General features: G+C 46.2%; 1 protein-coding gene across 24 annotated transcripts in view; it reads left to right on the forward strand.

The window, feature by feature from the left end:
* The window catches only part of ZNF664 (zinc finger protein 664), a 221,096-nt gene that overhangs the window by 17,288 nt on the left and 176,125 nt on the right, over positions 1-27,683 (forward strand). For 6 of the 24 annotated variants that reach the window (XM_057527349.1, XM_057527353.1, XM_057527351.1 and 3 more), the window contains 2 exons: positions 14,129-14,192; positions 14,298-18,176. The exons of 6 other annotated variants lie outside the window; for them this stretch is intronic. In XM_057527349.1, coding sequence (XP_057383332.1) covers positions 14,892-15,677 — 786 coding nt within the window. In that variant the 5' untranslated portion in view covers positions 14,129-14,192; positions 14,298-14,891 and the 3' untranslated portion in view covers positions 15,678-18,176. Of the gene's footprint in view, positions 1-7,585; positions 7,740-13,518; positions 14,109-14,128; positions 14,193-14,297; positions 18,177-27,683 lie in introns of those variants that run through there. 12 more of the 24 variants (XM_057527354.1, XM_057527352.1, XM_057527355.1 and 9 more) reach the window with 8 other exon arrangements.

Raw genomic sequence — 27,683 nt, forward strand, 5'->3', positions numbered from 1 at the left:
CAGATCTGTCACGCCCATACGTACTTACCTTGGTTTGCCAAACAGAACAAGTTACAAGTTGTGACCCAGGTATAAAAATAGCCAGAATCTGAGATATTTAAAGTAGTCAAATTCATAGAAACAAAGCAGAATGGAAGGGGGGATTGTTCAGTGGGTACAGAGTTTCAGTTTTGCAAGAAGAAAAAGTTCTGGAGAGGTTTCACAGTAATGTGCACATCACATACTTAACACTACTGAACTCTACACTGAAAAATGGCTAAGACGGTACATTTTATTATGTATTTTTAACCACAATTTTAAAAATGCATAAAAAAACCAGAATCCCAAATCTCTAATTTTCTGACCTGCCAACTGCTGTTATAATCCCAATCCCAGCGTCCCTGGGGACAGTCCTGTTAAAAATCCACTTCTCATTTCTGTCGCGGTCTCCTGGGCCCAGTCTGTGTGTATCCTTCCTTTAGTTGGCCAGGCCCTGTGTGACCTTCAGGTATTTCCTTGGCTTCTCCCTGAGGGTGGCTTGAGCTTTTTAGTCTCTGGTCCTTTTTCTTCTAGGCCCGAACATGGATTTTGTCCCTGTAGGTCTTACTCCTCCAGCAGTATGAGGAGGAATCAAGTCTGATAAACGAGAGTCATTCTCGCTGCGCAGTAGAGCTCCTCTGACCTGAGCCTGCTGTGCTTGCTCTCCCGGCCCGGCCCTGCCCAGCTGCTGCGGGCCTTGGAGCAGGGAGAATCCCCTGGCCCAGCTGGGAAAGGCTGGTCCCCTGAGGAAGACAAAGCCAATAGAATCAGCCGAAGGGAAAGGACAGGAAAAGGCAGGTTATGCAGGCAAGGGTACACTGTCTTACAGGCTGTAGTGCTTATGTGCATCGACTCTCCAAGCATCCCGAAAAACTTTTGTTTTCAGTCCCCCCACCCACACCCCCCGCTGCTTCGCGGTCATTGCTGCTCCTTCCTGGGGACAGAATGAGGCAGAGGCCCTAAAGCCCCGTGATGAGAGCGAGCGTGAGCATCTGTATGACTAACAGTGGGTCTGACCGTCCATTTCCTGGATGAGTGAGTTGAGGCTGAGAATGAGTGACCTGTGGCCACACAGCTGTTCAGGGTCAGATCAGGAATTTGAACTTAGAACTTCTTACTGCAAGCCCAGTGCTCCACCCACCAAATGATTATGACTCCTAGTGTATATAGATGTTACACGTTTACTAGATAGATGAGGTAAACCTGGGCCTTATATGTGGTACTCACATGGGGCCATCAGTGAAGCAAATCACATTCTGTCCCATTCCTTGGGCGTTCCTGTGTACAGTGTCGAAGAGCAGGAAACAGGTGGTGGTGGAGTCCAGAGCGTGAGGAAATGTCACTGCAGTCAGATGGATTTTAAGACAATCCTATGAATAGAGAGTCAAGAAGGAAAAACTGCTGGGTAGAAGCGGGAGGTGCAGGAGATAGACACGAAGGTGTGAAAGCAGCGTTTGACTTGGAGCAGAGGAGGAACCGTAATTACTGGGAGACACACCGTCGGGTCTTGGGAGGCCTCTGCCTGTGAGATGACCCTCTTGGCAAATGAAGGAGTGTGTCATGCACTAGTCAAAATAAGGGAAATAAGGAAACACATTTATTTGGCTTCAGCCAAGCTGTGGGCACTCTGATAAGTACTTTCACACTTATTATCTTCTTTAATTATCACAGCAAAGGGTTGTAGACACGATTATCCATATTTTTACAGATCAGTCTTAGATCAGCCGGGTCACACAGCAAGCGGCAGAGCCAGGCCCACGACCCGCTGTGTCATTCCATAGGTCATTTTTGTGGGAGGACTGGGCTGGAGGGAAGCTGAGGAGAATATACCTATGTCATCCTTTATCACCGTAATCACACAGGCAGTTGTCCTTCTCAGACTTCCTTCTCAGACTCAGAAGAAAACGTGGCATCACTCCCTCCATACTTTTTGTTGCCCTTCTCCAGGCCTAATTTCATAGTCTCTGAGATAATTTCTAGTTAAAGAAAAATCAGGCGCGGTTTCTTTTGTCTTTTATCTTTTTTCCATTAGGAGTCATTAAACCAAGTCACACGAAGAGCAGTTGTCCCAAGGACAGGAGGAAAGCAGCTCTCTTCCCTATGGATCATTAAAACCCAGAGCCCAGATCCTTAGCCATTGAGAACTTTATTAGGCGCGAGGTCAGGGAACCTAGGACTTTTAGCGTGTAAGGCCTCAGGACGTGTGGGCAGGAATAGGGGGCAGGGAGAGAGGAGCCCACAGACGTGGGGCCCCAAGTAGGAAACGTGGTCGGGGTAGGGATAAGGTGGCCTCCCTGGGAGATCCTGGGCGAGCGACTGAGGGAGCCAGTGTCAGGGGTTCTCTTCTAGTGCTCAGGGGTCACACTGGATTGGAGTCTTTTCTCACCAACTGGTGGCAGGGAAGCAGAGAGGAAGGCATCAAAAGTGATGTAAAATCCACTGTTGTCATTAAAGTTGAGTCGGAGACTCCTGCTCAGAGTCAGAAACTCCTTTGACTGACCTAAAAAGTTGACCTCAATACCCTCGGGGAAATTGTCCCTATAAATTACTGAGGCAGCTGATTATCAGTAGTGGATTCAGGACGTGCTGCTTGAGCGCCAGGTCAGGGAGTGTTGGAATAGGGGTTAGGGCAGGTTACTGAGGGGATGCCGCGTGAATGGCAGCCAGTGGCCGGTGACTGACGGACCATTTCAGGAGCCTGCTTTGAGGCCACTGTGGTTTTCCGAAGCGTGTGGTGCTCCAGTGAGTAGGTGCAGCGCGTGCGCACCTGAACTGGCCCTTAGGTGGATAGAAGCCTGGACCGTGCTCTCAGGCTGGGCATTCAGGTGTAGAGGGATTTGGCCCCAGGAGATTGAGGCCCCGGAGAGAGCTGTGTGCTTGAGCCGCTGTAAGCGAGGCTCCCCTCTCAGCTTGGACTGCCTCCAGCGTCCCGTTCCTGAAGTTAGCCCGGGAGATGAGGAAGCCTGCGTCCTCACCTCTGAGAGTGGGAAGCACACCTCAGGAGAGTGGCCCCGCAGTGGGGCCTTGCAGGGGGTTGTCGGCGAGGGCAGATGAGGTGTGGGGAGCGGACTAGCTGGAGGCCTTTGTGGCTGCCGTAGAGTGTTGGGGGAAGCCAGCCACCAAGGTGAGAGGTCTGGGACCTTACAAGGTGGTCTTCCCTGTGACCCGTTACCGCAGAGGTGGCCCGGGGCACGTGCAGAGGGACTGTAATGAGGAAAGCGGCCCCGGTAGCTTGAGGAGTGAGGTATTGGGAAAAGTGTGGGAAATAGGAAGGGCCTTTTGGGCAGCCAGCCTGGGTGTCTTCCAGGCCGCTAATATCTTCTATTCAAGGACTGATGGTGATGTAGGAGCAAAATAGAGTGGGTTTGCATTCACAGTCCTAATCGATGCGTTACAAGTGGCTGCTGTAATTAAGTTATTCTGAGACAGATAGCCGAGCAAAGATGAGGTGGATTGGGCCGGTGGAGCTTGAGTATCTAGGTCAGCTGTACCCTGTTATGTGTGGTTTAGACTGGAATTTTCTGAAGGTGTAGTGAGATTAACAAGGAGGTAGATGCTGCCTCTGTTGTGTGCCCGGGTCCCTGCAGCACACGGTGGGGGGGGGGGGGCGGGGGGCGTGGCCTTGAACTTCTTAGCCCTGTTCCTCTGCAGCATGCAGGCACCAGGGACCTGAACAGCCTTTCCATTTATTGTTGCCGAGGCCTCTAGAAAAGGGCCAAGCAGAGGTTCCTTAGCATACCACTGCCAAATTAATATCTGAGTGAGTTGACTTGTGGGACTTCCTGATGGTTTGTGAGGAGGAGGAGTGCCTAGCCATGCTGGGGACATGTTCCATGTTCTGTCTCCACGAACAGGGACATCCATTATGTCCAGGGGGAACCGTATAGGATAATAAGAATCACAAGGCCTTGGAACTGAAATCAAGGTCTTAGAGGAACACATTAGTAGCTTCTGCCTAATGGGATAATTTCTGAATCCTTTATAAAACGTCTCTCTGGGTAAAGAGTTATTTCTTGTAGTGTTCATCTTTTAGTCTTCTCATGTACAAAACTTGACTTTGGGGTTATTGTAGAGGAATTTGGAGAGTATTTTTCTTACAACCAGAATAATGATGGCTGATGATGGAAATTACTAGCTATAAGTAAGTGTTCATCTTACAGTTTGTTCACATACTTTCAGCTTTAAAAAAAAGTCGGTTTGAGATGGAATCTCAACCCCTTTTTGGTCTTTGGATCCTTTTACGCTTTAAGAAGTGTTACTTAAGGACCTCAAAGAGCTTTCTGTCTGTGTGGGTTATGGGCGTTGATACTTATAATAGAAATGAAGACCAAAACTTTACAAAAAAATTAATTAAAAAATAATGACAAACTCATTACACATTAACACAAAGTACATTTCTATGAAAAATTGCTATTTTCTAAAATAAGAAAACATTTAGTAGGAAGAGTGGCAATATTTACATCCGCTTCTGTGTTCAATCTCTGGCAATATGTTGTTTTAGCTGAAGTAGATGAAGACATCCAGCCTCACAGACAAGAGAATTGAAAAAGGGATTTCAGTAGCCTTTTCAGGTAATTGTGAGTTCATTTGTGACACGTTACCAAAACTTGACAAGTGGTAGGTTCCTACAGGTTAGTTGCAATGTGCAATCCTATCAGTGAACCTTGTGTACTGTGCTATGTTAAAATCCCTGGTCTCTTTTGTACTTTGAATAGATCTTTTACCCACAGTGATTTATTACCTGCCACATTGGTCATTTGGGCAACATTGGCTCACTTCTTGCAGATCCTGAAAATGTTCATGTGTTCCATTACATGTAATATCGGAAGTTCACGGTTAGTGTTGCTGTCAGTCTCATCAGAAAAGTCTTCATGTCTCAGGAAGCTGGAGAGCTCATGGTGACAGGAGTTTTCCAAAATCCCAATTTTCACTTGAAAGCTCGGATTTGACAGTTGGCAATAAATACCATCAGTTTCCTTTTATCTGAGATGTCTGCCCAGCACCCAAGTCTGCATAGCAAGTGTGTAGTCACTCAAGTAAAAATGATGTTCTGTCGAAAAGAAGAGGCGGTTCAGCTTGCAGCTCAGACAGTTACATTTATACAGGTGCTTTTCCTTTAGGCAACCATTGCACTTGGGTATGCGACCTGGTATGCTTCCATTTTAACCTAGAATATAAATATACATTAAAAATATATTTGTATGTATTTCATATCAATGTAATAAGTAATAAACATAATATGTTTAACATAAATGTAATAAATATAATAAAAGGGTCTAGATTTAATAAAATTATTTTTTTTTGCTTCTTCAAGGATATTCTTAAGTGAAACTGTTGCTTACCGTGAGCCCCTGGAGGTGAAGAATACCTTGACTACCGGTATCACTTGGTGCCTCTGCCGTAGGGTTCCGTGTGAGGAGCCTAAGGAGTCGGCAGTTTTACCAACCGGTACTTTTGCATCCTCCATGCAAACGTCAGCACAGTTAAAAGAGCAAACAGCATCTTACTATTATTTTGAAAGTCATTTTGATCTTGTTTTATAAGGGTTTTGGAACCCCCAAGAGTCTTGGTTTTTTGAGAACTGCTGCTCTACGACAGTAACTGGGAAGAGCTGAGCTTCCCGAGGTTGGACAGTTGTTCAGTGTCCCGTGCTCACAAGTTGGGTTTTTTGCAAGAGACTCAACTTGTGGCTGGTGGACTGATTTCAGCCTGCTGATGTTTTATTTGTAGGAATGAATGCTTTTAAGGGGAGTAGGTGGGAGGGACCCCCAGCCCCTGATGTCTTAAGCCGGACAAGAGCACACGGTTATATTCCCTGCCGGACCCCAGAAGGCACCTGACTTCTCGTGCCTGGCTGGAGCATGGTTTTAAGGCGAACGAGGCCGTTTGTCAGGCTCTTGGCTTAGTGTGTTGTAGGAGAGGCCTTGAACCTGGAGTGAGTGAGGAAAACAGAATGTGAAGGACGTATTTTAGAGCATACTGTAACATTTCTGTGTGTAGCAGGGACAGAGAAGAAGGAAGAGATGGATACCACGGCAAACCCAGCTTACTCTGAGCTAGGAAATTGGATAAAAGAGGAATTTTTAGGGAAAAGACTTTCTTTGTCATTCTGTAGGCAGTATTTATTAGCATCTTCCCCAACTCAGGAGGGGAAGGTCTGGGGACTCCGTTTTCACTGTGGGAGGATCTATTGGCCCATCAGTGCTGCGTAGACAGGGAGAGGGGATCCCGAACAGGAAGTGAGCGTGCAGTCAGGAAAGGTATGGACGCTGGGAGGTGACAGGTGGACGGCTGAACACTGCAGGTTCCTGAAGCCACCCTCCAGTAAACAGCATGCCTTCCCGATGTTCAACGAGTTGAGGGAAGGACAGGGGGAGAGTTTATGGAGCCTAGGCTTGTGCATTGTCTCATTTCGTTTTCGTAACAGCCCCGAGAGATAGATATGAGTATCATTTCTCGTTTACGTTTGAGGTAATTGAGTCTTAGGCTTAAGTGACTTGCTTAAAGTCACACTGTTGGGGAAAGAGCTGGAAAGTGTGTGTTTTTTGCAGGATAACAAAGGTTGGCAGAAAGTGCTGCTTCTCGGGCTGAGAGGCGGCTTTCAGGGGGCTGAGCATTGGAAGGAGTGGGGGCAGCTGGGGACGCGGGACTGGCGCTGCACGGAGACTCACGCTCTCAGGATCGTGCTGTCGGATTGACGGTAGATTTTCGTAGGCTTCGACGTGTATAGAGGAAGAGTGGAATCTTCTTCCTTTTTGGAATGTTTTCTAGCGATCAGGACTTCTGGGTGAGGCTGGAGCTTTTTCATATTCTTGGCCCGTTAGGGGACATATAGTCTTCCGACTGCTCTAGCAGGTGATCCCTTGGCAGGGTTTATGATGATTTCGGGAGATGTGGAGTCACGGTTGCAGTGGAGAGGGAAGTGGCAGGGACGGGTGAGTGGAGTTTTGTATGCTCCCCACCCTGTTCCAGGCTGTGATGCGCAGGCAGGCTCTGTCTTGGTCCCGTGGGAATGAGCCACACTCCCTCACTGGCCAGGCTCTGAGGGGGATTCCTACGGCTGAGGTGGCCACAGCAGAAGCTACAAATCAGTTAGAAGGCCTCCCCTCTCATTTCCAGACGGAACATCCTTTTCCACTGCTGCCCATTCCCCTTTGATTTTGAACCTTAGAGTTTTATTCTAAGGAAGTGTCCTTTCACATCATAATCTGGTAGAGGTAAGAGAGAGGCAGAGCCCCCCTTTTGCCTTCCACATGCTGAACCTGTGCTCCTAGGCTCTGTCATCCTGGTCGTCTCTAGACACTTGCCCTTCCCTAGGCCAAGACCCTCTGTCCTCCTGCCCTTCCTGGTTAACTCGGTTCGTCCTTTCGGTTTCAGTCTAAAAGTAGAGTTTACCAGAAGTCTCCCTTGTCACGAAGGACTAGTTAGGATGCCCCCCTTCGTGCAGCTGTGTCCGTGGGGCCTGGTCGGCCACAGCACCACTTGCACGATGCTGGGCCTGTCTCCTTCCCCTCCTAGACTGTAAACCACACGAATGCAGAAGCCATGGCTGTATTGTTCTTCATAGGATCTTCCAGAGTGTAGCCCACTGCCTGACAGATGCTGGGTGCTAAACGTTTGTGGAACGTATGCCTGCATGCACGCATGTGCTGATCCTGCATCGGAGTTCAATTTCCAGGGCTGTTGCATCAATGATGACTTTCTTCTAGACCTGCTTCTGGGTGAGCTGGATTCTCTTGAGTATCATTTATAAATCAAACACTAAACAACATGGCATGAACCAACATGTGTTAGGGCAACTTGGAACACAGAGATCTTCCTGTAAAACACTTCCCAGTAATTAAGAGAACTGGAGGTTGATTTGGAGTCTTTATATTTCCCAGTGACTAGTCTAGGGCATCATCATCTGAGCTACGGCACTTTGGTTCTCTTTGAGGATCTTCTCCAGGCCCCATGACATGTAGAGCATGCCTGCTCTACAAGTGGGGGAGACGAGTCACATGGCCAGTGCAGCCCACTGCAGTTGGTGGTGGGGTTTTTGGTTGAGGCTGGAGGCACAGGAATGTCTTCTTTCCTATTCTGTTTCATTTTTATCTTTCTCAGAAAGTGTGCCCTTATCCCTTCGAGTGACAGAACTATAAACCACATGTCCTGGCAGATCTGGTTCTAGATAGGAAGTTAGTTTGATCTCTGTTGACATAGATTTAACTGATGTATTAAAGAGTCTGCTACTCTAGGGTGGGGTTATTTATATTTAATGCTTTATCGGAACCATAATATTGTAGAAGGACCTGCAGCACAGCACACGACAGCAGCCGGCCTGGTGCGCGTGTGCAGTCTGAGGGCGAGGCTTCTGGCTGCCAGCGCCTTGGCGAGCGTGACTGGGTTTCTCTCCTGCTGGGTCAGGGTGGTTAGTCTTGATGTCACATCCAGGCTGTACCGAGTGTGAGCCAGACCCGAGCCAGCGTTCTGGAGCGTCTGCTGGGCGCCACTTCCCGACCTGCGCCTCTGTGCTGGGTGGTTGGTTTTCCTGAGTGCAGCCACACTGGCGCCGCCCGTCAGCCCAGCACCGGGGCCCGGTGGGACAGAGACGCTCGGTGTCCGGCTCTCCCGCACTTCTCTTCGTTCTCAGCACCTGCCCTGTGCGGCCTGGGTCCTTCTATTTTGCAGGCATCGGATCATTTTAACAAGAAATCTGTGAAAAACTAGTTCACCCTTTCTTCCTACGCAGAATCATATTTGGGGGACAGCTGTGTAAAAGAGAGTAACATGTGAAAGGCGTATACAGAAGTAGGTTAAATAATCCTCTTTCAAAATCCACGTTCAGAATCTCCCTCCCCAGCACAGTGTCATGAGCTTCCTCCCAGGGTGGAGGGACTGTTATTTTCAAGTTCTGCAACAGATTCAGGCCGAAATTTGGATAGAAAATCAGCTTCCCCCCACCCCCCGTACCTTCCTCTTGACCTTTGCACCCTGCAGGTATGACCCGAGTGGGCTCCTCTCCCTGCAAGCATATCTGCCTGCAAGGAAGTTCAAGGCTACTGCGGCAGACGCGGTGCCTCAGTCCAGTGGTGGTGTTACCTCCTGAGCACAGTGGTGGTTGAATCTGTGTCTAGAATTGAGAGCTCTTGGCCCGATCAGCCCTCAAAGGGCAACAGCTCTGTTCTCCCAGCCCATTAATCCTGTGTCTCCGTTTCCAGATGACCTTTTCCAGTGCCAGGGCCCAGAGCTTTTATTCTCTCAAGACATAGTTTCTTTGTATTTAGGACTCATTTTTTTACTTCCTCGCATTTCAGCCGCAGTTGTTTATTAGCTGATCCCTCACTTTTAGCTGTGCTGGGAGATAGGTACAAATTCAGGTATTGTTTGGTGTCACAAGGTTTAGATGAGGCAAAGCTGCTAATGGACAAACTACAGGGAGAGAAGAGGGCTCTTTTCATGGAAGGTGGGGGACTTGAGGCAGATGGGCTACTTGAAGCTTTCTTCCTGTCACTTCTCAGCCGGATTCTAACCTTCCTGTTTGAGAGGTTCTCCTCAAATATACATTGAAGGCTTGTGCTGCTGAGGGTGCCCCTGAGGTCTCGTGGAGAGATGGGACATCGCCCGTGGCAGTGCCAGGTGACCTCAATGCAAGGTTCCTTCCTCCTCAGGTCTCCCAGGTGGCCTCACAGTCAAACAATGGGCTGTCCCCTTGAAAGCCCTTATGGGACATTGGATAGGAGACATCGTCTTGAGTGAGAGAATCTTGGGGACATGGTGCCCTTGGGATCTGTAGAATTCTGTGGCATCTACCTGCTCGCTGGGTTTACAGTCTCCTTTGTATGTATGGAAGCTGTGAGGCAGGTGCTATTTTAGGGAAGGCTACAATGAGGATCCTTGGTGGTGGTTTGTCCTTCTTTTGTTTTTTGGTTGGTCACATGGCAAATTTGCTGGAGGTTCTTTTGCTTGAGCTTTTTCCTGCAGAATGTAGCTTGCCCTCATGTGGTGAGACTTACATGTGTGTCCAGGCATTTTACCTGGAAGGAATGGCAGTACCTGACTCCTCGTCCAGAGAAACTCTGGCGGGAGTTCATGTACGACAACTGTAGGAGTTTCACATCGCTGAGCTTGGTGTTTCCGCCCTTCTGAGCAGCGTCAGCCTCTCCTGAGGCCAGTCTGGACGGATGCCTTGACCCTCACTGCTTCATTTCTGAGGGAGGGCACCAGGAGAACCACATGGCGTCCCGGTTAATTAGCTCAGGAGGGAGGGAGGAGCGGAGCGCAGCACTGCCCCCTGTGTGCCCTGCTTGTCACCATCACCTTCCCTCTGCTCTCCAGTGACATCTGCGGTGCACATATTCTCACGTGCTCAGGATTAATGGGGGAAGTCACAGCCATTGGAGGATTGCATCTGTTTAGTTCAGTTTCACCTCTGTGCAATGTGCCGGGTTCTGGGATCAGTTTCTCATTGCAAGAGGAGCAGGAAAAGAATGTTTTCCCAACATTAACCAGTTTTGTTATCATGAAAAATTACAGACATACACAAAGGAAGATAGATTAGCTTATTCATCATTTATCCATCACTTAGAAGCAACAGTTAACAACAGTCCTCCCTCATTTGCTTTGTCTGTCGTTTTTATTTTGGCCAAAGCATTTTAAGACACATCTCAGACATCATGTCCTTTCATTCTTACAAACTTCAGTATAAATCTCAAAAAATACATTTGTTTACACAACTGCAAAGGCATTATCACACCGAATACAGTGAGCAGTGTTCCTTGTGTAATCTGATACCTAGTCCCTAATGGTGTTTCCCCAGTTGTCCCGCTTTAGCAGCTGGCTTATTTGAATCAGATTCCGAAGAAGGTAGGTCTTCAAGTTACATTTGGCTGTTACGGTTGTTCTATCTCAAGTCTTTGTAATCTAGAGCAGCCCTCCCCCACCCCTTTTTCCATGCCATTTACTTGTTGCAGAAATGGGTACCTGTCCTGTGGACTGCCTCACATTTTCATATTTTTCTGCTTGTATCCTGGTAGTTCCTCTAGCCCTCCTAGTTCCTTCAAATAAAAATGAGTCCTGGAGGCGTGTCTGGCAGGAGTGTTTCAGGTGATGCTGTGTGTTTCCTGTTGCCCCTTGGAGTTACGCTGACATCATGGATCGGTGGGTTCAGGGGTCGACAGCCAGATCCTCAAAGTGTAAAACGTTCTCGATCAGCCTTTCATCTGATGTTTTCACCCATTTCTCACCGTGGTCTGAATCAGGCATTTCGTTAGGGTTGCATGTTTACTAGCTGGATTGTTGCATCGTCTTGAAAGATAGTTCATAGACGAAGGATTTTTCATTCTTTCCTTTTAATTGCCAAGTGTCAAAAAAGGTAAAAGTTGGCATCCTATAATTTTCAGTTTAGTCTAGTGCCTTGAGTCTGTCTCTCTGCCTCTGTCTGTCCCTCTCTTTCTTTTTCCGCTCCTCCCCAACCCTTGTTGTCGTTGTGAACTCGGGGGTTTTGTGTATTTAGTATGTTTCGGTGGATTGAATTCATTATTCCTTCTGATGCTTAGTTGTCCCATTTTTGGCCAGCAGGAGTCTCTTCATGAATTGGCATCTGTGTTCCTTTGCCATGACTCTCTTACATCCTGGCATAACAAGGTGTCCCAGGCTCACTTTATAAAGTGCTGCTCTGGCCTTGAGACCAGGCGTTCTGCAAGGAACCCTGTGCCATTTGGTGGAAAAGGGTCTGTAAGGGGAGGGACCATTGCTGTCGGTTGTCATTGCTTCCAGGCCTTTTTGATGGACAGCCTTAAAAAAAAAAAAGACATGAATTCAAACTGATGTTTCTAAGTCACATTTTATGTTATAGGATTTTTTTCCTTACCTTTGATTTTATATTTGTATCTCATTTGTTTCACCTCGAATCTTGGTTCCTAACAACATTACCGTAATGACTTATTTGCATTATCCTACTTTATAAAAACACCACTGTTATTATAACTAAGTTAAACTATTGAAAGAAGTTTGACTTCTTTGCAGGTTTATTTATCAACAGAATGTCCCTCTGAGTATGTATGATCAGTCTACTGTACTCAAAAGTCATTTGTGGATATGTCACCAACTTGAAAGTTAAGGTTCATTTTCTTCATTTTGTTTTCAAAATTTAGGGATTGCTTTTCTTGTTTATTTAATTTTATTTTTTGAATATATAAACATTCATATGTCTCCAAAGTCAAAACTGCATCACAAGTTACATTCAGAGAAATTTTACTTCATCCTTTTCTCCTTCCTCCCATTTAAATTCATTTTGTATTAAACAGAAATAGACTCACAGACATAGAAAACAAACTTATGGTTACCAAAGGGGATAGTGGGGGTGGGGAGATAAATTAGGAGTTCGGGATTAACGTATACACACTACTATATATAAAATAGGTGAACAACAAGGATCTACTGTATAGCACAGGGAACTATATTCAATATCTTGCAATAACCTATGATGGAAAATAATCTGAAAAGGAATATATATATGCATAACAGAATCACTTGCTGTACACCTGAAACTAATAGAACTTTGTAATTAACTATACTTCAATAAAAAAATTCATTTTGTATTATTCTTCTCCATGTTTACTTTTATACATCATGTAAAGAAATATTTAAATAATTCATATTCCCCTCCTTTTTTGCACAAAAGATAGCATGTTTGAGCTATCATTCTATGCCTTGTTTTTTTGTTTTTTGTTTTTTTACTGAACAGTGTTATCTGGGTTCACTCATATCAGTACATCATGCTCTTCCTCATTCCCTTTTTTAAATGGCTAAGCAGTAGTTCACTGAATGAAGTCCCATAGTTGATTCAGCCACTCCCCAGTGGATGGGCCTTGGGTTGCCGGCCATTTTGCCGTGACAAGTACCACCTCAATAAACTGGGCCATCAGTCATTCCTATTTTGCAGTATATCTTGGGATAGAGCTCTAGAAGTGTGATTACTGGGTCAGAGGGTAGATGCATATATAATTTTTCAGACATTGACTATATGTTTTTGCTGAAATTTTGGTTATCTAGTTGACTTTCATTATTCTAACACTTCCATCTAGAAACAGTGCAATTTATTTTGCAATTTTAATGTTGAAGAAATCTCCTCAATCTCTCATGTACCCTATCTTTGTATAAAACATACTATGGAGAGTGTTACTTTAAGATCTGTTAATTTCATTAATTAATTGAAGTATCACTTAGTGAGTATAAAGTACAGGACATGAAAAGGTGGCTAAGGCATCCTACACTTCAAAAGATTTCAGATTGAATATTTTGGAATTTTCTTCTGTTTCCTCTCCTTCTATTTGGTATATATTTTGTCCCATGTTGGTTATCAAAAGCCTGGTAATAAGGCACTGGAAAATGTACCTTTATCTGCTGTACCAGAAGAAAGCAGGCCATGTCTGCAGGAGAGAGGAGGTGTCATAAAGTACTCTGTAGATGCATTCAACAAATACTAACCGAACCACCTCCCCGCCTCCCCTTTGCCAGAATGTAACAGCGAGCAACATACAGAGTTCTTCCCTCCTGGCATTTATAATCTAGTACGGGACACAGAACAAAAAGCAAGGAACAATAAAGTAATTATGAGTTCTCTGCGCTTTGAAGGAATCAAATAAGAGGTTAAAATAGAGCCTTAGCCAGGGGCCTTCTTTACGTAGGGGAGAGGCGGCTGACACACCAAGCCACACGTGAGGTCGGGGAGCTTGGGGGCAAGGTCATGCAGGACCTTGGTTTTTAGGTTAAGGATTTGGATTTTAAGTACATAAGGAAACCATGGAGGACAATTAAGCAAGGGAATGACATTTGATGCTGTCATATATTTATTCTTTCTATGGATTGGGAGGTGACTCAATATTACGTTTCAGCTCCAGAAGCAACGTTTTCCCTTCTGAAGTTACAAGTGGAGCGCATTTTCCTTCTTGTGCCTTTATGCAGGACAGCTGCTTCTCATACTCACATGCAGGTCTTCTGAGGGTTTCTTTTCTTTTTCAATAGTATTCCCTTGATGTTGCTCAGATAATTACAGTAAGTGGTTGTAATTGGATTATGTACTTGGGCTATGAACAGGAGCATGATATCTACAAATTCTCTTCTTCAGACCTGCAAATCCAAGAGACACGTCTCTCTGGAAGATAAGAGCTCCTTCCTCACGATCAAAAAAGGTCTGTGTTACTGCTGTCACGTTTATAAAATTAATTATGGAATCCATAACAATTTTCTGGACAAGAAAGGCATTTTCAGTGTAAGTATTTATGTTTCTGTTACAGAAGACTGCCGGAGTGACACCTGCATAGGGAATCCTCACCAGGAAGGACTGACACACCTGGACCCAAGGCGCTGGCTTCCTGGGAGGCTCCTGTCTGATGTGCAGGAGGCAGGATGTCATTGTGACTCTGCAAGGGGAGGCTCCTGGTGACCGAGACCAGCACACAGTATCGCACCCTTGGCTACAGGGGACGCTGTGCAGGCCTTTTCCTACAAGTGAGAAGCACGAGATTATTCTGCAAGAGGAAGATTCCAGGGGCTTAAAAACGCAAAGGTTTCTACCTTGGGAGCCCCTTGGAATGTTGGCAGCTCAGGATCTCAAAGGAAGTTCTGTGTTAACGAGTTACAGAGTTCACGTGGAAGTAAATGTCACTTTCTAATCAATAATAATACCGAGTGAGGAGCACTATGCAGGGAGAAACCTTCCATAGAAAGACAGGCAGGGAAAAGCGTAGGCCGACCTTAAACCTCCCGAACAGAGCCAGCCTGAGATAAACACCAAAATGGCCAAGTGAGAGACTGTGAAATAGCAGCCCTGGAACTGTAGTAGTTGTGAGGAAATCTTCTCCGCTAAATCACGATACCAAATAGGAAACATGATCTACAAGTGCCCCATGTGTAGGGAATTCTTCTCTGAGAGAGCAGATCTTTTTATGCATCAGAAAGTTCACACTGCTGAGAAGCCCCATAAGTGTGACAAGTGCGACAAGGGTTTCTTTCATCTGTCAGAGCTCCATATCCATTGGAGAGACCACACGGGAGAGAAGGCGTATAAATGTGACGATTGCGGGAAGGACTTTAGCACCACAACAAAGCTCAATAGACACAAGAAAATCCACACGGTGGAGAAGCCGTATAAATGCTACGAGTGCGGCAAAGCCTTCAACTGGAGCTCACATCTTCAGATTCACATGAGAGTTCACACAGGTGAGAAACCCTATGTCTGTAGTGAGTGTGGAAGGGGCTTTAGCAATAGTTCAAACCTCTGCATGCATCAGAGAGTCCACACCGGAGAGAAGCCCTTTAAATGTGAAGAGTGCGGGAAGGCCTTCAGGCACACTTCTAGCCTCTGCATGCATCAGAGAGTCCACACAGGAGAGAAGCCCTATAAATGCTATGAGTGTGGGAAGGCCTTCAGCCAGAGCTCGAGCCTCTGCATCCATCAGAGAGTGCACACCGGGGAGAAGCCCTATAGATGCTGTGGGTGTGGGAAGGCCTTCAGCCAGAGCTCAAGCCTCTGCATCCATCAGAGAGTGCACACGGGGGAGAAACCTTTCAAATGTGATGAGTGTGGGAAGGCCTTCAGTCAGAGCACCAGCCTCTGCATCCACCAGAGAGTGCACACAAAGGAGAGAAACCATCTCAAAATATCAGTTATATAAAGCGTTTTGCTAAGAGATAAAAATCTTAAAACCCATAAGTGCCACTAGGAAGGAAACCCCTGTAAATACCTACATTGACCCAAGAAATTTTTACAGCAAGCCCCAGCAGAACATTGTTTTCCAAGAGACATGTGTGAGGTTGACTTTTTGGATTCATGCCAAGTGTGTTCCACAGCTTGACTTTGAATCTGGAATCCCTCCGCGTGTTTGCCCAGGACAGGCTGTGAGGTCCCAGTCGTGGGTGTGCGTTTCCTGGGATTCTGGCGCGATGCCTCCATAGTTGAAACACTACACAGGAAACCATGATCCTTGCCCAGCCTCCTGAGTCACCTTCTGTCTACGCTTTACCTAAAAGTTGCCCCAGATACTCCCCCATTTCGGGAGCTCATGACCTTCCTTCTCTTGATCCAAGCATACTGGTGAATGCATTTGAAAACGGCCAGCTCCCACGAAGTAGTGTTCTGGTATTTGAGGTTACCACTCGATTCAGCCTCTACGTATCTGTCCATATATCCCGTTACTTCTGAACTCACTTTACCTGTATATCCTCAAAATACCCATAAATATCCACCCCTTCCTAGATGGCATTAAATTTCATTTTAGATTTTAGGTGACTCATAATTTCCATTTACTTTGTCTGTTGGCGAAATCATTGGCAGACATACATGCCCTTGAACTTTAATTTTGTGAATTCTGCTAATCACTGTGTCTCTTTGTTAGTCAGACTTAATTTTCTAGTGGCTACATCACATATTTTTAACTTGAATTTTTTTGGAAATAGCTGAATGTAAATAGGGAGGAAGAAGCAAGCAAAGTTAGAACTTTTCTCCATCCAGAATTGCCCTCTCAGGCTCCTTTGGTAACAAGGGGAGCCCCTTACTAGCTTGGGGAGACCATAGGAGAAGCGGATGGTAGGAGGCCTCACTAATAATAGTCTCTGATTCTGTGATTTTTGGGCAATAATGTGTAGGAGTCCTTGATACCTTTTCATTGAGGATTACATATCAGTTCCTTTGTAGGCGTGAACTTTCTTCATTCATTCAACAAGTATTTATTGAACACCTCCTGCGTGCCAGGCCCTGCGCCAGGCACCGGGAACACCACTGAGTGAGACAGACAAGGGCCCTGCTCTCGTGGCGGTGCCTTCTGGTGGAGGAGACAGATGATAAGCAAGTAAACAAATAAATAATGTAGTCCGAGGTAGTGATGAAGTGATACAGAGAAAATAACCTAGGGTGATGATTTAGAGCAGTGGGGGTGGGGCGGGGGGCAGCGGTAGGTAGCGGGCAGGGAGGCCTTTCCGGGGGCGGCACAGGGGCGGCTGCAGGGGGGTCGCGGTCCCGCCGGGGAGCTTCCGGAGCAGGAGGTGGCGGCCCGGCGGTGAGGGTAGCGAGCAGCGGGGAGGGGGAGAGATACTGAGTTGCTCAGTATCCTGACATTTATAGGCCTTTTTTTTTTTTCTTTTTTTCTTTTTTTTTCTGGCTAGATTGGTATTAAAAACTCATGTGGAGGAACTCAAGGAATGTTTAGAAGACCAAAAGTCCCCAATGACAACAAAAAGCAACTAATTTTTAACTTTGTTTCCCTTCTCATTCCTGTTTTCGTTGATTTCCCACATGTAGTCCTTTTGCTCAGGAAGTCTTTGGGGGAATTTAGGCTCTTTGAAAGCTCTGAAATGGGTGATCAGGTTAGCGGTCTGTGTCCACTGTCTGAGAGGCTGGAAAATGAACTACCCGAAATAGTCATCGAAATACTGAAACGAAGCTTGATTTTCTCTTCATATTTGAATTAATTTCTTCTGTTTGACTGGAAGGGTTTTTTGTATAACTAAAACCTCAATGCATAAAGGAGATTTAAAAGGAGCACATAACTTACTGGGTGAGCCATGAAACTGGAGGTGGGATTTGGCGGTAAATTTGTTACCATCTGAATTTTCATCCAGACATCTCTGTTAACAAGCCCTTGGGAAGTTGCTTCTCATGTTTCCTCATTTTCGCAAAGAGAGGGCTGGCTTAGTTATTTGATAAAGTCCCTTCCAGGCCTGAATTCCTCGACTACGATTTACTGTAGTGTCTTAACACACTTCCGTGTCACAGTAGCGTGGAGCATTAGAGAAAAGCCTAGACTTTTAGTTGATAGAGAGCCAGTTGAAATATCATTGATAGAATTTTAGGTTTAGGAAAAATTGGTTTGATTTCTAGCTTTATTACTGTTAGGTATGTGAGCTTGGGCAAATCGCTTAATCTTTGAGTCTAGTTTTCTCACTTACAAAATGAGGACATTAGGCTAAATGATTTCCGAGTTTCCAGCTAGTCCTAGAGTTCTATATTTCTACATAGTTGAATTATTTTATCATGCTGTTGCTGGGGAATATGACTAACACTTTTTAAGCTACTAATTTTATGTCGAGCTTTAAAGTCCATAATTGTTATCTTCGGAAAATATTATTTGACCTACAGTATGTCCAAATCAATTTAATAAAATCACTTTATAACAGGGTTCTGTGCTTGACGTGGTTGTGTGAATTCAGTGGTCAGCGTGTGTGTGTGTGTGCGTGGTGGCTTGTGCATTATGTCTTGGTGACCATATAATAAAGTGAGGGGGCGATGCTGTTACTACTTAAACAAGGACAATAGGCCTAAACTGGGACTGCCCCAGCAAACCAAGTTGCGAGGACCCTCTGGCCCAGGGGTCAAGCGGTTGACAAAGGAGTCGTGAGGTCTGGCAAACTGGAGAAGGCCTGCCCTCCTGAGAGGACAGCGCCCGCTCAGTGGTAGCTGTTTGTTTCCATGTGGGATACAGGCTTAAGGGCCCCGCATCATCTGCTCTTCTAAGGAAAAACCAACAATCCAGATTTTTACGTAAAATTTAATGATTTTTAAAGGTTGGCAATGAATTCATGTTCCCTGTGTGACCCATTTTGGTCACTTGTATTACCTGCATGGTGCCCACAGGCTTTCCTTTCACTTTGCAAGCTGTGCCCTGGTCCCTGACGGCTGTCTCCCGCCCATGCTGAGGCCTGACACTTCTCAGCTGAGCGGTGGCGGCCCAGACCCCGCGCACCAGACTCTGACAGTGGGTCTGGTGTCCACCTGCCTCTCGGGGCGAGTCTAGGCTCTGCTTCCACGGTTGAGGCGGAAGCCATCCAGACGGCCCTTTCGATGTGAGTGGGGTGGGGCAGAGACCCCACGTGGGTCACACGTGGCTCAAGCTCTCCCACTGGGTCACTCCTGTGCCTGCTAGGAGTTAGGGTGTGAGAGAGAAAAGCCAGGGCTGACTTCACAGTTTCTAAGGGGAGCCCGAGTAAATGGCAGATTGTATCTTTACGGTCTCTTACCTTAAGGAAGAACTCTTTCAAGAAGTCAGCCCAATAGCCTGCAGTGGTCTGCTCTAGAGAAGATGGGTGCCCAGGCCAGTCGCGGGCCATCTGGAGGAAGCTTTGGGTGTGTCTTTGGTGTTGCGTGAGGCTTGGACACGATGCCTTCCAAGGGGCCTTCCACCACTTAGTTCAGTTATTCCCCCCCCCCAGATTTAAAATTATTAAGCGAGTCTTCCTGTGCAACCTGCTGTTATTCTCAGGAATTTGAAAATAATAGGTGAAAGCAAGTATCAGCAGATGGAAAAAGTACTCAATGGTAAAATCAAACCCCGAGGAAGAGATGAGAAAGAGGTTGATACCATTACAGGGCAGGAGGCAAATATAAGTAGCACTGCGGAGTTGGTACATGGATTGAGATAGAGAGGGATAGGAAACATGAAGGTGATACAGCACTTTACTCTGTGACCTTACTCAGTTTCTTCACTTCTCTGAATCTCAGGTTTCTCATCTGTGAGATGGTTTTGAAAATACCTAACCTGTGAGATATTTGAGAAAACTAAGTAAACACATATAAAGTGCCTAGCCTTTAGTAATGCAACAGAAAAATTATTATTAATCCCAGGTGCCTGTTAAGGAAGATGAATCATGTTATTTGGAGTTCTTTGGTTCTGCTGAGCCCCGTGGGGGGTTTGGACATCTCAGTTTGGGGTGGGACCTGGAGAGGGCTGAATTGTTCCACGTGGTGAGAAAGCAAAGAACTGCAGTCTCCTGGGATAGTCTGAGACAAGAAAATACAGAGTAGACTTGGAAAGGGAGTCGAAGAGAGGGACCCAGCGGAGGAGAATGGTGTCAGGTTGCACACTTTCCTGTATGAACCCTTATGACCACAGAATCCCTCCCAAAAGGCTTGGGATGCTTGGTCCGAGTGGCTTTCTTATGGAAACTGGTGGAAGGGCCAGGTGCTGTGTCCAAACTGAAGTGGGCAGAACACGTAAGTACAACACTTTGAGAGACGCTGGGGCCCGGAGAGGGCGGCCCCGAGACGTACACCCTGAGGACCACGCAGAAATTCTGGGAGAGCTTCCGGCTCTCACAGGCCGGGGTCCCCCAAACCCTACGGGCAGGGAGGCCTCCGTGTGTTACCCCTGGGTTCCCACTCCTGGTGTGCATAAGGCAGAGTAATTCTGAGGTCAGAAGGACATGAAAACATTAAAAAAAAAATCATTCTCATGTTATATTTTAAAATATTAAGAGGCACACGAGCAATTCCAGAGATTCCAGGGCCTTGAGTTTGTTAAACGTGTCAGTGGAGGTCTCGGTGGAAGGTGACATTTAAACCAAAGTGCTTTTATTGTTCAGGTGTAGGTATATGCAAGTAAAATACATTTTAAAAGTAAAGTAATAGCATATGTAAGTTGCTCTTACTGATTTTCAGGTGAATTTACACATTTTATAGCCTGTTTTGTGTGTACCCTGCCAGTTCTGCTCCCTCGATGCCACTTCTGAAAATGGGTTCACTCAGACTCCCCTCCTCCTTTGTAAAGCTGGCCCTGGCCCACATCTTCTCTACATCGTGAATTATGATAGGAGTGCCATGTTCGGAGAGCTTTTCAACCTAGCGTCTGTAGATGGGTTTCAGAGAGGTCCAGAACCTTCTTAAAAGTGTATGCAGGGTTTTGTGTATCTGTGGGTATAGACATTTTTCTAGGAAGGTGGGCTTTCCTATTTAATTTGGGACTCTAATGGATAAAGAACACTGATTGAGCCACACGATTATTCATTGTGCAGGGACCTTGGGCAAAGGGGCATCTAAGAGATCAGAACAGTGGTGGGTCACTGGGACAAACAGAGAGCAATGGTGTAATGAGTGGGAAAAAAGTAACCTTGTGCTGTGTCGTGAAGAAAGAAGAGGCTGTTGGCATAACGTGAAAGCTGCGTGTGCATGTGCTGTTACACTGGGCTCAGTGCAAAGCCGCGTTACAGTATAATGTGCTCAAGAGAAGAGTCCTGTGAGCAATGTGAGAGGGTCTGGGTGGGTGAGAGCAGCTGGGTCCTTCAGAGGGACTGGCTGCAGGTGGGAGAGTCGGCCGCGCGCGCGGAAAGTGCTGGAACCACGACTGAGTCTGGCTCTCGCTTGCAGGGAAGGCAATTCTGGCTGTAAAACTGGAGCGAGGCCCCCAGTGCCTGTGTGGGTTGTGTTTAGAGTCTCAAATAAACCTATTCACATCACTTGGTGTCGTGTCCTTCTGTGTTTAATTTCTGTGTCCCACTTCACTTGCTTGGCATACAAAATTAAGGAGATATCTCCTTATTAATGGTTAAATCAATCACCTTGAGCGTTCATCCTGTCTGTCCCCAAAATATCCTTTTTACCCTGGCGTTCCTCTGCCCCTGCATGCCCCCCCCCACCCCTCTCCCTTTCTGAGATAAACTGAAGACCCACAGGGACTTAGTCCAGAGGGCAAGTCCTGCCTCTAATGTCCTGTGGGGAAGGAGCTGGAGATTTCCGCTGGTGACCAACAGGCCACACAGTGTCACTGTTAACAACAGGTCATGTTTGGAGAGGAATGAATTCTCTACGTATTGCATGCAAAGACAGCTCACTCGATCCAGTAAACATCAGGAAAAGAAAAAAGTATAAAATAAGATGGCAGGAGTGAATTTAAACATAGCATTCATCATGGTAAACATGAATGGGCTAAGTTCTGCTGTTTACGGACATTTTCAAGTTGAATGATAAACTTCACCACAAATATGTGTACACGTTGATTACAAGAGACCACCTACAATACAGAGGTGACAACAAAAGGTTGAAAATAAGGGAATGGAAAAACATACCAGGAAAATGCTAACAGAAAGAAAGCCAGTGGTGGCAGCCTTGCCAATGAAAATAGAATGCAAGGTAAAAAGCATCAATTTATCGGAGGAATAATTTGTCAAGGTAAATGGTTGTGTACATTTATTCGGCTAAAAACGTAGCTTTGAAAGATACGGTTTATGTTTTTAGAGGTACAATGAGAAATTAATTCCCAACCACAACAGAATATGTTAATCCTCCTGTCTCAGAAGTCTGCAAGTCAACTAGACAAAGAAAAGTCAACCAGCACTGTTAACAAACTTGATCTGTCAGCTGTCTATGAACTCTGTGCCAACAAACCCTCTTGGAGCATTCATAAAAACTGACCATGTTTCATGCCAGAAAGAAAATCTCACCAGATTCCAAAATGCATAAATCCCACAGGCCACATTCTCTGACTATAACATCATACACATCAAAGTTGCTGGGAAAGAGACAAAAATACTATCCACTTGGAGATTTAAAAAAAGAACGAGCAAAACATCCCCTTTCCCTCAAGTTGACAGCTAAAGAGGAAATCAAGACCAGTAAAACTGTTTAGAGATGAATGGCAGTGATGGTATCATGTAACACATCTCGGATGAGACCAAAATGAGTAAAACTTTTCATAGACTTAAATTCATCTATTAGATAAGAAATATTAAAAGTAAACCAAGCCTTTGAACGTACATGCTTGATCTTTATCAAGACCATTATATGTTCTTTTCCTCTCACCTATCATTGTGCTGAGTCATTTTGAAAAATAAGGATAACACACAACATGTAGCACCGTTAGGTCCCCAGGCAGCTGGGGCAGGCAGAGGGGGTGGGGTCCCTGCGTCCTGGGGAGTCGCCCTTAGGTAAGGTTGCCTGATAAAGTGCAGAATGCCCTGTTAACATTTGAATTTCAGATATTTGACCTATTGATGCTAAAACCTATTCATCGTTTATTCATTGTTAATCTGAAGTTCGCATCTAACCGAGTGCCATGTATTTTTTTCATTTGCCAAGCCTGGCACACCTGCTGGAGGGAAGGATGAGAAGGGGCTCTAGCGTTCAGGGAAGGGGTGTCATAGGGGGAGTGCAGGAGAGCCTCATTGGGGTGGGTGGGGAGCCCTTTGGGCTGCACAGGGAGCAGGGAGGCTGTGCTGGTTTCTACAATAAAGAGAGGTTGCACGCCCTGGTGACATGCTCCCCAGGGAGCGGGGAGAGGGAAGAAGGGCCTGGGTTCACAAGAACAATCTGATCCAGGGCTTCTGGGCACCTGCACCTTGGGAAAAGTCTGTGTGGGGCTCAGGAACCAAGGCCAGGGCCACCCCGGGCCACGTGGACCACTTTCCCCAGGGTAGACACATGGAACTGGACCGACTTGGGGCCAACCATCTACGCCAAGGTCAACTCTCGTCCCGGCGCTGCCCTGAGGTGATGGGACGCAGCGAGAGCAGTAGTCTGCAGAGCCCGCTGGGGTACAGCTCTTGGGGGCTGGTCTGGGTTTTCCGGGATTCTCTAAGTCTTAACGTTTTGGAATTATTCAAAGGGGGATGAGGCGGAAATCCTAAGAGGGAGATACTAGGCTTTATGTGCCCTGTAGATGCTCACCTGATACTGCTCACACTGTAGGGTTCTTCTGGATCTAGTCGCTTACCAACAAAATACCATCTGTGCTGTGGTCAGAGCTACGTAAGTGAGAAGAATCAGCGGGGCCGGAGGGCGGTGGTACCCAAACACCACAGAGGTTTGGCTCCCTGGATTCAGGGTCCCTCCACCGTGTCTAAGTGTGACCTCAAACAAGTTTATTCACCTCCAAGCCTCAGTCTACTCATCTGTAAAACAGAACGAATGACTGAGAGTCTGTCCCTCATAGGATGGTCCAGGCCTCAGCTCAGTGCTTGGCACAGAGCAGGTGCCCACCGTGTCGAAGGGGCAGCGGTCCCTGGTGGTGTTTGGATCTTGCAGAAAGGATGGCACTGCCCATCAGAGCTGGGCTGAGCCAGCGCAGGGTCTGGCGCCCCTGGCTGTGCGTGGAAGCGATGGTGGTGGCAGTGGCATTGGGCAGAATACAGAGACACCCGGCAAGTGAAGCTCCAGTGCTCCTGGTTCTGGGGCCTGTGGAGTCAGACTGGAAGCAGCTCCCCTGGGTGTCCAGCTTGCAGACGGCAGATCACGGGACTTTGCAGCCTTCCTAATCCCCTGAGCCTATCCCTGTAAAAAGTCTCTTTCTGTACATCTCTCTCTATTCTGTTGGTTCTGTTTCTCTGGAGAGCCCTGGCTAATGCAGCCCCTAATTTGGTGCTTGGAGCAAGAGTACAAATGGGGACCCACACCCCATGTGTTTGCTCCTTAAAAGTTAGAAATCAAGCTAACGAAGTGTTCAGTAAAATATATTCTCTTCTCCTACTGAAAGCCCGCTCAGCCTTAGAGTTCCATGCTGGCCGTGGTGGTCCAGGAGGGTGGACACCCCAGCCCATGGTCCAAGTGCTGTCCATCCCCTGCCTCCACCCCGGAGCTGCCCCTTTGTGGGTCCTTGGGCTGGGGTATCTCTAGCAGCAGCTCACTTGGAGAGGGGTGCACAGGAAGAAAGGCTCACGTAGACCCTGAGGGCAGGCCTGGGCTGTTTGGGAAGGAACATCCGGTGGGGGTGTGTGTGTGGATATTTGGAGCACGGTGTAGAGGCAAGGCTCCAGGTGGACACATCCCCGTGGCCCCCGAGAGGGTCCGAGGGGGACCCTCTGAAGCATGGGGCCCAGGGCAGGGGCCCCTCCTGACCAGGTCCAAGGGCCGTCCGGACCATGCACCTGCAGAGATTGAGTTATCGACAGTATCAGGTGAGACCAGCCCAATGGAAATTTCTGCCCCGTGTGAATAAACAAAAATAGTATTTACAGAACAGTCATTCTGAGGAGAGGAAGGACCAGAAACCAGAGCCCGTGAACTCCAGCCTTCAGTCACGCATTAGAGCATTTGCCAGTCGGTATTCTCAGGTCTTTTCCCTATTTCCCCCGTGTTCTGATCTCACGTCGGCCAAGGTGCTGACCTAACTCAGACCGAGTGTGAATAACTCTTTCCAGCATTAAGAGTTTCCATCTCAGCGGAAGTGCTAATCAAGATCCTCAAGAGATCCTTGGGCTTCGAGATGCCTGGGAAACACAGATTGTTGTCAGCCTCACGTGACCAGCGCAGGGTATCCTTGGAGGCTCGAGAGGCCGCTGTCCTCAGGGACCCCTGCAGCGAAATGGCTTGTGAGACTCATCAGCTCTGTGGCATCACCTGGGGTCTCTTCTCTCTTCTTTTTCTCACACTCTCAGAGAACATGCACAGAATAGCGTACAAGTCCCCCAAAGTCCTCGGGCCCCCCTGATAACTGCCTCTGAGTATTGACACAATTTTAATATGCAGACTGATGGGGTGAAGCAATCACTCGGATAACCCCCGCGAGTATGGAATAATAAAATAGATATGTTGCTTTGGAATTAATTATATTTCATTTGCATTCATGATTTAGTTTTGAATAATCAAATTAGCTGACATCCCTTAAGCAAACGCAAGTTATGTAGGTGATTGGGAAAGAGCCAATAATTTGATGGAAAAAGCCAACCTGGGGTTCATTTTTTTTTTTTTTTTCTGTGTAAAGAATAGTCATCTAGAAGTTGCTGATTCACTCATGGATAGTTGAATATTAATCATACACTGAAGAGTTTATGTTCTCTGGATAGTTTGGGGTATTTTTTTTTTTTTATAGCTACTTTATTTATTTATTTATTTATTTATTTATTTTTGGCTGTGTTGGGTCTTCGGTTCGTGCGAGGGCTTTCTCTAGTTGCGGCAAGCGGGGGCCACGCTTCATCGCGGTGCGGGAACCGCTCTTCATCGCGGTGCGCGGGCCTTTCACTATCGCGGCCCCTCCCGTTGCGGGGCACAGGCTCCAGACGCGCAGGCTCAGTAACTGTGGCTCACGGGCCCAGCTGCTCCGTGGCATGTGGGATCTTCCCAGACCAGGGCTCGAACCCGTGTCCCCTGCATTAGCAGGCAGATTCTCAACCACTGCGCCACCAGGGAAGCCCCTGGGGTATTTTTTAAGACCAAAAAATAGTAAGAGATGTTCATTTTCCTTTTTCAAAACAGAAAAACCTCTAAGACCGAAGAACAATTTGCTTTGTTATTTACTTTTTACTGGAAATAGTGTGGCTATTGCCCTTATTAGAGTTGATACATCTATTTATTTATTATTGAAGTATAATTGACCTGCAACACTATGTTAGTTCTAGATGTACAACATAATGATTTGATATTTCTTTACATTACAAAATGATCACCAGGATAAGTCTAGTTACCAGCTGTCACCATACACAGCTATTACAATTTCAGCTGTATTCTCCATGCTGTACATTTCATCCCGGAGGACTCATTTATTTTGTAAGTAGAAGTCTGTACCTCTTAATCTCCCTCACCTATTTCTAGAGTTGATACATTTTAGAACAAAATTAATAAACCTGCTGAGATACATTTTATTAACATGGCAGAGTGAAATGCCAAAGTGATTTTACATAAAGAAATAAGAGGGCTTCCCTGGTGGCGCAGTGGTTGAGAATCCGCCTGCCAATGCAGGGGACACAGGTTCGAGCCCTGGTCTGGGAAGATCCCACATGCCGCGTAGCAACTGGGCCCGTGAGCCACAACTACTGAGCCTGCACGTCTGGAGCCTGTGCTCCTCAACGAGAGAGGCCGCGATAGTGAGAGGCCCACGCACCGCGATGAAGAGTGGTCCCCACTTGCCGCAACTAGAGAAAGCCCTCGCACAGAAACGAAGACCCAACACAGCCATAAATAAATAAATAAATAAATAATAAAAATAAAGGAATTCCTTAAAAAAAAAAAAAAAGAAATAAGAGCTGCTGAGCATTAAAAACCTGACAGTTCTATGCTGCATGACTAGAGAGGCCAAAAATTAAGTCCTTGATTATTTGGGGTCCACCAAGTAAAAATGGAGTCATTTCGCTTTGGAAAATGAAGCAGTGATGTGGCTTGACATGCACAGATGGCTCCCTCTAGTGGTCAAAAGGGGCGGGTCAGGAGCTGTGACACAGGTTCCTTGTGATTATCCATCCGGGTCCCCAGTTTCCATGCAGCTTTCTAAACATTTTTACCCCTAGGAGGGGAGACCCCAAAACTGCCATCTTCCACTTGTTCTCTGAATTACTTTTAAAAAAGATAGCAACCACAATTAATGTCAGATAACTTCATGGTCCCAAGTTTTAACCCATTCTCTCTCTGACTTATGCCTTTCTTATCTAATTTAAATGTTGAACCTCATGCCCCAAATCCATTTACTTTGTTTCATATGTTTAGTTAATTCTTTCTAAGTTCTGTTAATTATATCTAGGCTCGTCCTTCAGTGATCACTGGTTTAAAAGATCAAAAGATACAATTAATGCTAAGAAGACTGTGTGTGTGCGTGTGTGCATGCGTTTACGAGAGGTAGTATTCTATAAAAAATAGAAGCATTATGTGATTTCATCAGGCAATTTCTCTGAGATAAAATGAAAATTGATAGTCTAGCATATACATCATTGAGTTACAAACCATTACTTCACTTGTGCTGTGGCTTGAAAAAGTGGGTTTCCTTCCAAGGACTCAGATTATTGCATGTAAATCATGCCACGAATGACAATGTTTTTAAAAAACTCTTAAACAACTGCTTGGTGAAGCATGCCAAGAATCGTCTCTGATAAGACAGCCTATTGATAAAGCAATTCTTTTGGCTCTAAAAATCCCAAGCATGTGTGTCAGCAGATTAATGTTATCTTCCCTTTTCATTTTCCTGTAGGGCTCATCAATGACCATTATCTGACCA

This window comes from Balaenoptera acutorostrata, chromosome 13, assembly GCF_949987535.1.
Source record: "Balaenoptera acutorostrata chromosome 13, mBalAcu1.1, whole genome shotgun sequence".
Lineage (NCBI taxonomy): Eukaryota > Metazoa > Chordata > Mammalia > Artiodactyla > Balaenopteridae > Balaenoptera > Balaenoptera acutorostrata.